At 48.5% G+C, this 11,969-nt stretch overlaps 1 protein-coding gene across 1 annotated transcript; it reads right to left on the bottom strand.

Moving 5' to 3' along the window:
- Positions 1-2,065: 2,065 nt before the first annotated feature.
- CHMP7 (charged multivesicular body protein 7) lies at positions 2,066-11,969 on the bottom strand. Its single transcript, XM_068662235.1, has 10 exons — positions 11,600-11,969; positions 9,833-10,007; positions 8,259-8,444; positions 7,439-7,572; positions 7,001-7,049; positions 6,575-6,694; positions 6,192-6,290; positions 5,279-5,339; positions 4,513-4,674; positions 2,066-3,764 (listed from the first exon to the last, which is right to left on the bottom strand). Exons 1-10 carry the CDS (start codon positions 11,887-11,889, stop codon positions 3,700-3,702), a joined length of 1,341 nt encoding a protein of 446 aa, XP_068518336.1. The 5' UTR covers positions 11,890-11,969; the 3' UTR covers positions 2,066-3,699.

Raw genomic sequence — 11,969 nt, 5'->3', positions numbered from 1 at the left:
TCTCCAAATCAAACTGGAAAAAAAAAGAAAAAAAAAAAAACGCAACTGAGGCAGCTCAGCGTTGATTCATTCATTGCATCGATAGCTGTGGTCGTGTATCACAAGGACCTCTGCCACTGCTGCCACTTCAGAAGAAAGCAGCAGCCAATCCATACAGCTTCAGCTCAGCTTCACCGAGATTTAATTACCCTGACCCCATAACCCAGACTTTGCATAATCCCTGGCAGAGCAGGAACTGCCCAAGAACAACTTCGCAACAAGAGCGCAATTATCCTCTGGAAGATGCAGCACCGAGCAGCTTACTCCTAAAATAAACAGCACGCTTGCTCCGTGACAGGTTAAAGCAACTCGCTGCCTGCATGCCACAGAGTTTACTTCTGAAGGCTTTGTTTAATTAAGCCTCATTAGTTCCGCAGGCTTCCAGCGGGCTCCTGCCAAGTGCCTATGCCGAGCAAGGCAGCTAGATGGCACCAAGAGCCGGCTCACGGCTCAGCCTCGCTCGGCTCTTTTGTGGCAGGCCAGCTCCCTGCCTCCTGCCCAAAATTTCATCATTCAGAGGAAAAGGAGAGCCCTCGAATTGCCCAGACACCCCAGGGCTCTGGCCGGGTCCCTGTCAGATTTAATTCATGCATGGAGATGTGCCCCACCTGTGCCCCAAAGGGCGTTTATTTTTCTCACATTCCCTACACAGGGCATGAAGATTTTGGAGATGTAGGGTACAAGGTGCAGGCAGTGGGATGCTTTCACTGCTCCCCAAGGCAGGGGATCTGTCGTGCAGCGTTTGGTCACAGCAGAGGCTGGGCTGGGAGCTCACAGCTCTTCGGTCACACGTGCTAAGCCAGACGGCGTTCCAGGAAACTATTCCTTGAGGTACAAGGAAGGCTTCCTCCTCCTCTTCCTCCTCCTCCTCAGGAGCTGAAAACCATTGAAAGAAAGTGCAAGTTGTGTGCAAGGGTGAAATTCTCAAACAGGCTGAGCTGGCAAGGGGAAGATGGGATGGGAAGGGATCCAAAACATTACCCAATTTCCGCCCATCTCAGCACATACCTACGGGGGAAAGGACTGTTAACTCCTCTGTCAGAGGCAAACAAAACACAAGCAGTTCGTCTGCTTCACAGCTCTCCTCCTCCTGCCTGCTCGATGCAATCTTCTCTACAAGGAAAACTCTTCTGCTGTGCTATATCCCTCAACAGCGACTACGTTTCCTCGCATAAGCAGCTGCTATTTTTTTTTTTCTGAGAATCAAGTTAAGCACTATTTTATACAGCACTCCAGGATGACAAGATCCCAGCTCAGTGGCAATTCAGCTTTTAGGTTTTTATATTTAATTTCCTCACCCAGCAAGAAGTTGCCCTCTATTTCCCTCCCCTGCCGTCTCACCAAGATATATTTCCAATTTGCTATTCAGCCATCTTGATTACATCCCCCACTTTGCATCAAAGGGAGAAAATTACAAGCCACTTCAAATAAAGCAGCAGCTGCTCGGGTGTTAACTCTTCAACGCCTCTTCCAGCACGGCTGGCTCGGAATTACAGGAGGCTGCCTTATGCCTGCAGGAGTCTCTGCACTTTCTTTCACAAGGTGCAAGTTTTGAAAGGAGAGATCTGAGCCTTCCCGGAGCTGCGCTGTAGGCAGCACACAAGAAGCACAGGAGAAAGAAGCTTCCTTCCTGCAAAAAAAAAGTGTGGCCCTCCAGGGTTGAGCATGCCAGCTTGGAGCAGACCTCTTGCTAGAGTAAACAGGCTTCACTGCCTGCGAATTCAAAGTTTATTTCACGTCTTAGTGTCAGGAAAAAGTTGTTTTGAGTAGTGCTTATGTGCCAGGTGACTTCGTTGATTCATTGTCTTATGACAAAAGGGAAAAAATAGTATTGACGTGCTCAACCGTGCTGCTTAATTGTGATCAGAACAAGGAGTTGGACAAACAACTTCCCCCTCACACAAAAACAAGGGGGCAACCAAACTGACTCAGCAGTTTCTTACACGGCCACAGCAAGGCAGCTTTATGGACGCAGAAGGACGGCGATCGGTGGCACAGGGAAACAGAAGGAGGCACCACAAGAGACTCTGGTTCCTCCTCTCCCCTTTATTACATCTAGGCAGAAAACACAGTGGTTTTTCTCCTGTTTGTTTTACAAAGGAAAGGAATACAGAGCTTCAAGTCATTTCACATCATTCCATGTGCAGCCGGGGTAAACTGCTCGCTGGCCACAGCACACGATCTCTGGCAGCAGTCTGTACTCCCCCACAGAAGTGACAAAGCACCCTAGCTGACACCAGTTAACTCCTTCCGTGGCGCTCTGGGGCTCAAGCTGGTTTGTCAGTAATAAACAGGGCACGGAAACTCCAGCCCCAGTTTTCTGTTCCCCCAAGCTGCCACGCACATGGCTCTAGGAGTAGAGTTTGGCACAGGATGAAGCCAGGAGATGAACGGTGACAGGAATACATTCTGAGGCAGGGAGAGGTGCAGAGAAGACTGGTTACAGATCAACACGTTGCTGCACAGACTCTGCGTGCAGAAAGCCCGTGCCCATTTCCCTTCCTAAAGGAATTCATTTATTTGTGTTAGGTACCAGGCTTTCTGCTTTTTTTTTTTTTTAAGTGCATACACATAATAAAAAAGTGACCTGCAAAAGATGACGGTTTCACTTCCACTGGGTAAAGACAACCTCTAAAAACATCTTCAGTTGCTGTGCTTGGTGGCTTTTTGCTTTGTTTTTGCGTTAGAAACACGCACAGGGTTTTGTTTGGGGGCTTTCTGGTAACCCACAATCTTGTGGGATTGCAACATCAAGACTGAAGGCGAAGATGAGACTGTTACATGAAACCGTCCACTCAGAAAGGGGAAAAAAAATATTTATCCCTTCCCCACCCACCCCAAATCACTCCACGTGAGACCTCAAAGCAGATCATCCTGATGCTGTTTTGCGAACAGGGAAGGTACAAAAATAGCAAACAGCTCAAACTCCAAGTAAGAGCAAGCAGAAAAATTTTTCTCCTAGTGACTGCAAACCTTTGTCACCAAGGGCAGCATAAGGAACTCCTTCATTGAAAAATCTTTTGCAGGTCTCCCTTTTAAGGCCTTAGTGTCATTACAGAAAGAGGAATTATTTTTGTCTTGTGCTTGCGATTGCTGCCCCCTAGTGCAGCAACAAAATCTCCTACAATGTAACAGTTACAGTGTCTAGTTGTCCACAACCGTGCAAAATACAGACAGGGAGGGATAGAACTACCAACAGGTGCTTAAGCTCGTTGCAGATAAGTACCGTCCTTGACGTAAGGTATGTGCCAAGTGTTTTAAACAACCACACAAACAGCCAAATGTTGAGCAACTGCAATACCGCTGCAACTCAGATTCTCAACATCAGCCACAGCAAAGAAAAAAAAAAAAAAAAACAGCACTGTTATGGACATTGAAGAGTTTATCTTCACTGCGTTCCCAGAAGGGAAGACTCGATGTCACGGGTGACTTGGGATAACAAGTCAAATTGAAACCAGTGCAGATGTTGGCACAGAGATGACAAACACCAGCTGGGGCCAGTTCCAGAGTGGATTGTCATGGCAGGAGATCCTGTTGCTTAGCGAAGTGATATTCACGAAGAAGAGGGGACTACTACCCTTCCGTCCCAAAGTTTTAGTCATTAGTTAAGGAACCTTAAGACAACTTCTCAAACTGCGGCAACAGGATGCTGTTGGGTCTTTAGAGATTCAGTCCCAGAGCTGTTTTGGGTTCAGAGGAAGCAGAGGGAGTCTTTTGTGCCAAATCTATAAAGAAAATCGCAAGAGAAAGACGTCAGTTTTCATCAGTATGAGGGACTGGATCAGTCAAGTCCACAACTAACAAACCATTTTGGAGGTTCTCAGTACTGCCAGTATTGCACTGCACTCCCTTGGAAACCCATGATTATATTTCACAGAGGATGCTGAGCTGCCTTGTGCTCTGAAATTTGAGAATATCAGCTGCCCAAAGAGGAAGAAAACTGTATGGACAGTGCTGCGTAATTGCTCTTTAACAGACTGCTGAAAGGAAAACTAAAGTTTCGTTACCCCACCCTGTTAAAGACAGGAGTAGGGAAAACTCCATAAATTCTGATCACTCACTAAATCAATAAAAAGTAGTTTAGTGCTCAGTACAAGCAGACGTAACACCTATCACACAAGACACAGTAAACATTCCAGATACAGAAGAGCACCAACAAGAAGAAACTAACACAAGTTTAGTTAAACAAAGTCCAAGGACGAGATTCCTGATAGGGCCTTCAACTTTCCCTGTGACTCATGGCGGAATGTCCAGGTGCAATCTCTAGCAATGAGGGCAACTCTTTCAAGACTGAACCTGGAAGTCAAAGGCAATGTCACTGAGCTCCTGGCAGGAAAAGCAGGAGAGCTTGCCTCCGATTGCATAACTGGAAGTGGGAAAGATTCTGGCTCAGACTTCAGTTCTGCTTTCATTTTGCAAGGCTGTCATCGATCCTAGTAACAGCTAGCTAACATAGCCGGCTGACATCCATACCTCCATCACAAAGAGAGAGCTTTTCCAATTCAGCTTCGAGCTCAGCATCCGAAATGGCTGGATTCAGCACCTTCTGGGGAACAGGAGGCAGGTCTACGGGCTCCCTAGTCGAGTCCTGGAGGAGACTGTCCAGCTCCTTCTCAAGTTCCTCGGTATCCATCTCTGCCAAGTAAAGAAAACAGTCAGTTGCTAGCAAAAGTATGTACCATCTTCACAGACAGACTGAAGTCTGAGTTTAACAGAGTTATTACTGCCCCCCCCCCCCCCCTTTGTTACTCATAGTAATAATAAGGAACTCCCTGGACTTCTTCCAAAGGTGAAAATTCAGTCTTTATCTCAGAGAAAAGCTATTCCTCTAGACGCCTTTGTGCTGAGACCTCTAAGGGTAAGAAAACATTTCAGCAGAGACAAACAAGCTGCAGCACCACACAGGCCAGAAGAAAAAGAACACCGCTTAGGAAAAAAAAAAAAAAAAGGAAAAACAAAGCAGCAGCCACTCTAAAAATAAATTTACATCAACACTACACAACTCTGAGGTGAAATCCTCCAAGACTGCAGGGATTTGGAGGTGCACAAATGCTGATTCTCCCACAACCCACTGTCAGAGACTGTAACTCCTTGTCAGTCACCATTCCCTCTGAATGCACCGGTAGCAACATCCTTGGTATTTTAGTAACAGCCTGTCCTCCCAAGACATATACAGGGAGGCAGCAGAGAAGGGATGGCAGCAAGACCATGAGCAGAGAATGAAAGCCCCCAAACATACCTAGACCATTGATTCCTGCTCCAGCCAGAGTCTGGGCTACTTCGTCTTGAGTATCACAAAGCTGAGGGGAAGAAAACAACAACACAGTTTGATATAAATACAAGCTCTTCTGTCTTACTGTAGCCAAAAGCAGAACTGGCAACCAATAAATAAATCAGAAGTTGCCTTAAAGGCAGCAGGCACTACACGACCGGTTGTAAAAGCAGTAACAGAGAGGATGATTTAGTAAGTGCTGCAAGACCAAGTGACATGCCTGAGGAAACAAACTTGAAACAGAAAAAAATCCTCCCAATTCTAACTGCTTCATGTAAGCAACATGCTTACATTGAGGCTTACGCTAGCAAAGGAAGGAAGCTATAGATCAGCATCTCAGCTATGGAATGCTTAAGTACATGGAGCTCAAGTTGCTAAAGAAGTAACCCTTTCCTGTCTTCTACACCAGCTTACGCAGACCGATTGCTCTCTTCATCGCCATTAATACAGAAAATTTCCATTTTCCTTCCTCAATTGCAGATGATTACAGGTTAGGCAGTTTAAGACCCTGTTTTATGCACGTAGGTGCATTCCAGCTTCCAAAAGCTGGACTTGTATTTCTTTTTAATACATCTCACTAAGTGTCTTCTAGGAAAGCTGTGTGCTTGCACAACATTGGTTACCAAAGAGCACAAAGTGCGCAAGTTTAACGTAAGTTGTGACTATTAGCCAGCAGTAAATGCAATTATGTAAAACCAGACCCAGCTGGTTATTTGAATACTTCTGCTCGCTGACCTAAAAAAGATCGACTCTGTTTGCTCTGCTGACATACAGAACAGAAAGCAAGCAGCACCAGATGCCTCAGCATTAATATCGGGGCAAATCTGCTGCGCACATCTATGCACTGCTCGCTTATTTTTATGTGCTCTTATCTCAGTACCTCTTGTATTCGATCCACCAGGTTCTCCGCCTTCTCCACAGTAACATCCTTCATAGACAGTTTCAGAGCTCCCACGCCGGCCTGATAGGCATTAAACACCTTGAGGGGAGAGAAAGAAGCACACATTAACTAAAACAAAATAGGCAGCATAAACTCCTCTCAAGACCCACTATCCAAGCAGGATTTGCAGGGAAACATCAGCGCACACAAAGCAGAGCCACAGGCAGGTTTATTCGGAGCAATACCCAAATATCAGACTTGCTGTTTCCTCGAGCAGAGAACAGAATCTCACCAGCCCTCAGACATGAGCTCTGAGGAGCAGGGAAAGCACAAAGGAGAAGCACAAGGCTAAGGTGAGAGGCACAAGACAATATTAACACTACCATCTGGTCAGTCTGGGAGGCGTATATGCGATCCAAGATCCCTTGCACTGCATCCAGCTTGGAATGAAGCTCTTCAATGCGCCTCTCTGTCCTCCGTTTCGACTTCAGACACCTCAGCGCCTGGAGACATTAGATACACAGACCTGGATCACAAACCAGGCAGCAGTCAAAGGAAGCATAAAAGAACAATCCCCACACTAGAAGGCAAGTGCACAGCTGGTTTTACACACTAGATGTTCCCATTTCTCTTCACCACATCACTCTGGTCAAATATATCCATACTTTCACCTTAAGGAGACCTTTGGCCTCAGAAAATAAACACATCTAAGTTTAACTAGACAATACCAGACCTGGTCGTTACCTGTAGTTACAGACCAGCTCTAAGACACTTAACTTGTAGTTCCTCCCCAGTAGTACAACACTTACCAATTGCTTTTTGCCAGCTCTACAAGCACTCCGGGCATCTTCTTTACACCTGTACAGATGCAACAAGGAAAGAAAGATCATTTCTTTGCAAGCAGTAGTGTTTTTACAAACCGGCAGCCACCCTCACTACCTTGCTCTGATGACCCAGTACCACTGCCTTTCAGATCCAGCCACCCTCAAGCCACTTTTGCTTTTCACAAGTAGCCCTTGAAGGCACGCCAGATCTTTGCAAAGCTTGCAACACCCACTCACTACATGTTGTTTTCAAGGAACAAAGACTAGGAAATCTGCCCTAGGGCATCACTGGAAATACCACGTTTACTAAGTGGGAAAGAATGACTTGCACTTGGAGGAGGCAGCTTCATCCTTAACTACCTCACAGGAGCACAAAGTTTTGTATCATACGGAAGTTCTGCCCGCCACCCGTCCCCAAATTACTTTTCTGCTTCCTGGGAAAGGGACTCCACCTTCTGTGACAGCAGCTGTTCGCTCTGCATCAACTGATACACCCCAATGTCCACATCATTCATCGGGGACACTTTGGCATGAAGACCTCGGGCAAACTTCACGATCTAAAGAAAAAAACAAACAATACATGCTCAAGTTGCTTTGTCTGCAGAATTTGTGCCTGCACTAGAAATATTTTCATCCTAATAAAAGGAAAAGATGCTTTTATATCTGGTTGTGTTCAAGCCTTGTAACAGAGTTAAGGAGTCATGCCAGTCACCATTTAATTCGATATTAAACCAGACAGGATCAAGCGATGTTAGCACAGAAACAGAAGGCCTCAGAGGAACACCCTGAAGATTCCAAGCTGTCCTAGTGCTTTGAACAGCATGCGGCAACGTCACACTTTCAAATACTTCAGTACTAAACCGTACAGTGCAGAATATTACAGGCAAACATGCCACCTCAGAGGAAAGAAAGCCTGTGTAGTTACTGGCAGCTGGGAAAACCCTTGCACCACCAATTCCAGTGGTGTGGAACAATTTCAGTTTGGGTACCTGGGAACAGTCAACCTGAGAGGAGACAACTCCAATATCTGCCAAGTTGTTAGCTCTCAGATTACATGGGTAATATTACAAATGTTTGGTGGTGGAAAGCAAAAACCCATCACACATTTATGGTGTCAGAGTCCACAGAATTGACTCCTCCAAACAAAGAATGCCCACGTTTAGCCAATGAAGTATTCCTTCCAGCCAGGTGAAATGCAAGACAGGGATTATACCACCCAAAAGCAGTCACCTTTACCCTGTACCTTCTCTCCATTCTGTTCCAGGATTGTGACCCTCTTTTCCTTTTGCAGCTGGAGCAGCAACAAGTAGAACGTCCTTTCATCTGGACAAACACTGGCACAGAGGGAACGCAGCTCTGAGAGGGCAACAACAGGGTGAGAAGAAAGCGCAGAGTTCTGGTACAGGCGATAGACTTCCTCTGCCTTCTCCTGAAAGGAAAAAACAGGACTGTCTGTGAGCCTACGCAGGACTTTTCCTTTTCTCATGGCCACTGCCAAGTCCACACCTGCTTCCGCCCACACACTGAAGTTGAAAAGTTGGACGCATCGTGTTTTGGGGCAGACGGACTTTCAGAATGAGTTGTAAGTAATATTCAGAAGCAATCACAGCACTCCTAAAACATCACAGCTAGTGCAATACAAAATAAAGAGTTTTCCACCACAACCGAAGCTACACTGCACAAGTTGTCTGTGCAAATACTACAGAACAACCTAACAACCACGCAGTAAGCAAGTCGGCCTCCTCACTTCTTGAAACTCCCCTCCCACCCAGTTAAAACCCCAAACTAACTTTTTAATCCACACTGTAACTGTACTCAGTGCCATTTTGCATCACTTGCAGAGGAAAGACAAAAGCTTTCCCCGTTCCAAGTGTGAGTTACAGTTCACAGAAGACTAGAGAACAACTCTTCCCATCAATTCCCAAATTCCACATCAAGGCCTGTGATTTTTCAGACACCTTTTTAAAAGGTGTTTAAAAGGAGTTTTTCTCCTCTCCCATGCACACACCCTCTGAAAAGACTGTGGAATCCCCGCTGCAGAGGACAAGCACTGTATGCTGCCAGAGTAACTACAAATAAAGGAACACATCTAAGGAGTTCTCACATTTCTTCCAGTCTCTAAAGAGGCCACTTGCAGGCAACAGCAGCAAGTCCTGGTGCTAATTTTACCAGGCAATGAGTAGCACTGAAAAAGGGTCCCAAGGTCTCGGCTGGTCAGCACAGCAGCGCCCTGTTTAGACAGCCACAATGAGCTGCCTGAGTTCACAATGCAACCCATAGGTCTACCACCAACAATGTGCCAAAAAAAAAAAAAAAGGGGGGGTTGAGGGAATTTAACAGCAGCTCTAATCACGTCTGAAAAGGGAAATTGAAAGCAAACACTGAGAAGTGAAAGCAGCCTTTAATAAGGCCAGTTCAGCAGAGATGTGACACGTTGGACTGACAGCCAGTGCCTTCTGCCACCCCTCTGCCTACTACAGAAGGGGCTCAGGCTGCAGGTTTCTCTCACGCTACACTTGCACTAACTCCAACCTGAGGTGTGCAGCGGCCTCACAGCGTGCTGCTTGGTTTCCTGGACTGCCCAGCAAGCCTGTGCTCACTGCTTGGAAGCCAGCAACAAGTCTTCACATTCAACAAACAGAAACTATTTCTTATCCACACGTTATCACAGCCATCTCTCTACCTTTGTAGTCCTTAGGTGTATAAAAGCCTGATGGTAACTTTCTATTCAGTCTTGATCCCTCTTTGCTAGCGCAAAATTCCTCATGGATTTTTCTGGAGATGCATAATCTCAAGGAAACACTCAGCAACGCTCACCTGAAGCAGCTCCACGTAAATCAGGACCTCCTCTTCCTCAGGTACCTTACTGTCGCCCAGCACGCTCGAGAGAGTCCACTTCAGGGGCTTCAGGATGAAGACTCCCACGCCCCAGGAGATCCAGCTGCTGTCCACGCTGGCCATGAAGTCTGCCTCCCTCTGCATCTTGCCGCGCCTAGAGAAAAGGCATGGGCAGAACTGAGTACGGTCAACCTTAATCCCTTCCGCTGGCAGCAGGGAAAAGTGGCAGCATGGAGAACTACGAATCAAAACATTGTTCTATGTGCTGTAGATCCAAAACTCTACTAGAGTTTTCTAACAGCTTCTAGCTAAAATTCGACACGTTACTGATGTGTCCAGAACTGATGAGGTGTGGAAGGCCACTTTCAAGTTTCAAAACTACTTCATCTGTGCATTAAATCGCAAACAAAGAGGTGAAACCTCTAGATGTGACAGCAGTTACAGTCCACACGTGCAGATTCAGCTAAACCGTGCTGGTTTTGAACATTTTCAGGGGACGGCACACACCATTTGCTGCCGGCTCTCCACAAGCACCGTTTCAGGGAACGTAACCCAATTTAACACAGAACTCCTTCCTGCACCCACGTCTTCTCAGCACAGCTTTTCCCTCGCAGCTCCTGCTCTCCCCTACCTCCTGCGAGCCCCAAGTCACATCCCTTGTGGGGCACAGCCCCGAGCTCCTGACCCCTGGCCCTGCTTTACCTCGCTCAGAGCTCCCTCCTCCCCCCACAACAACACAACCCCACGTTCCCTCGCAACCTCTCTGCGCTTCCCTCTGCTTTGCAAAGCCGTGGCACGGCACAAAGCTTCTTTGTGCTCTCCTGACACCCAGTGCTAAGCACCTGTGGGCACAAGCAGCACCAAACCTCGCCTCACATCTCCCTGTGCCCCGTCATTTACCCAGCACCTTGCTGCACTCTCCCTGCCACGGATACAGCCGGCAGCTTTCAAGCTCCTCTCCTTCCAACACCAACCTCCTGAAGCAGCCCCAGCACCCCCCCAAACATCCCCAACACCCCTCTTCCTACACACTCCACTACAGGCTCCCCACCACAGTGCTAAGTGCACCTCCAGGAGTGAGGCCCCATTTCTGTGCACCCCCATCACGCAGGGCTCCCCTCAAAATTATACACAGAGCCCCCCCAGGCTGCCCTCTAGCCCCTCACTATTCCCTTGAACCCCATAACAGGGACAGTCAGGCTGTCCTACAGCCCCCCACTGTTCCCTTAAGCCCCATAACACTGGGGCTGGCTGTCCTACAGTTCCCCAATACTCTCTTAAGCCCCATAATGAAGGGAGCAGGTTGCCACGCAGCCCCCCACTATCCCCTTGAACCCTAAAAAAAGGGGGGCAGGCTGTCCTACAACCCCCCCACTGTTCCCTAGTGCCATATAACAGGTGGACAGGCTGCCCTACAGCCCCCCACTGTTTCCTACTGCCCCATAACAGAGGGGCAGGCTGTCCTACAGCTCTACAAGCCCATAATGGGAGGAGCAAGCTGTCCTACAGCTCCCCCACTACTCCCTACTGCCCCATAACAGAGGGACAGACTGCCCTACAGCCCCCCACCGTTCCCTTAAGCCCTATAATGGGGGACTGGCTACCCTCCAGCCCCCCACTTCTCCCCTAAACCCCATAACAGCCGCGTGCATGCCTCAGATCCCCCCCCCACCCCCTCACAACCCACCTACGCCCCCTCCCCACGCTCTCTGCCCCCCATCTCCCCCCCCTTACTCCCCCCGGTACCTGAGCAGCTCCCTCAGCACCGTGCCGAGGCCCAGCGGGACGCTGCCCCTCCTCTCGAAGCCGTTCTGCAGCTCCCTCAGGCAGGTGCGCACCGCGCCGCGGCGCCGGCCGCGGGCCAGCACCAGGCCGACCCAGAAGGCCATCTTGCTGTCCCACTCGGTGCTGTTCACCTCGCGGCTCTGCTTGAAGGCCGAAAAGAGGAAAGCCATACGCTCGTCGTCCGTCTCCCACTCCGGGGGCAGGTCCCCGGCCGGGGCCGGCCCAGGGGGGGCCCTCCCCGGGCTGCACATCTACGCGAGCCCCCGGCTCCGCCGCGGCCTCCGCCCGGCCGGGACCCGCCTGGTTGCTAAGGAAACGCCGCGCGCATGCG

Source organism: Anas acuta, chromosome 27 (genome assembly GCF_963932015.1).
Source record: "Anas acuta chromosome 27, bAnaAcu1.1, whole genome shotgun sequence".
In the NCBI taxonomy this organism is placed as follows: domain Eukaryota; kingdom Metazoa; phylum Chordata; class Aves; order Anseriformes; family Anatidae; genus Anas; species Anas acuta.
Note: the sequence above shows the minus strand (reverse complement) of the source record. Positions and strands in the feature narration are given on the sequence as shown.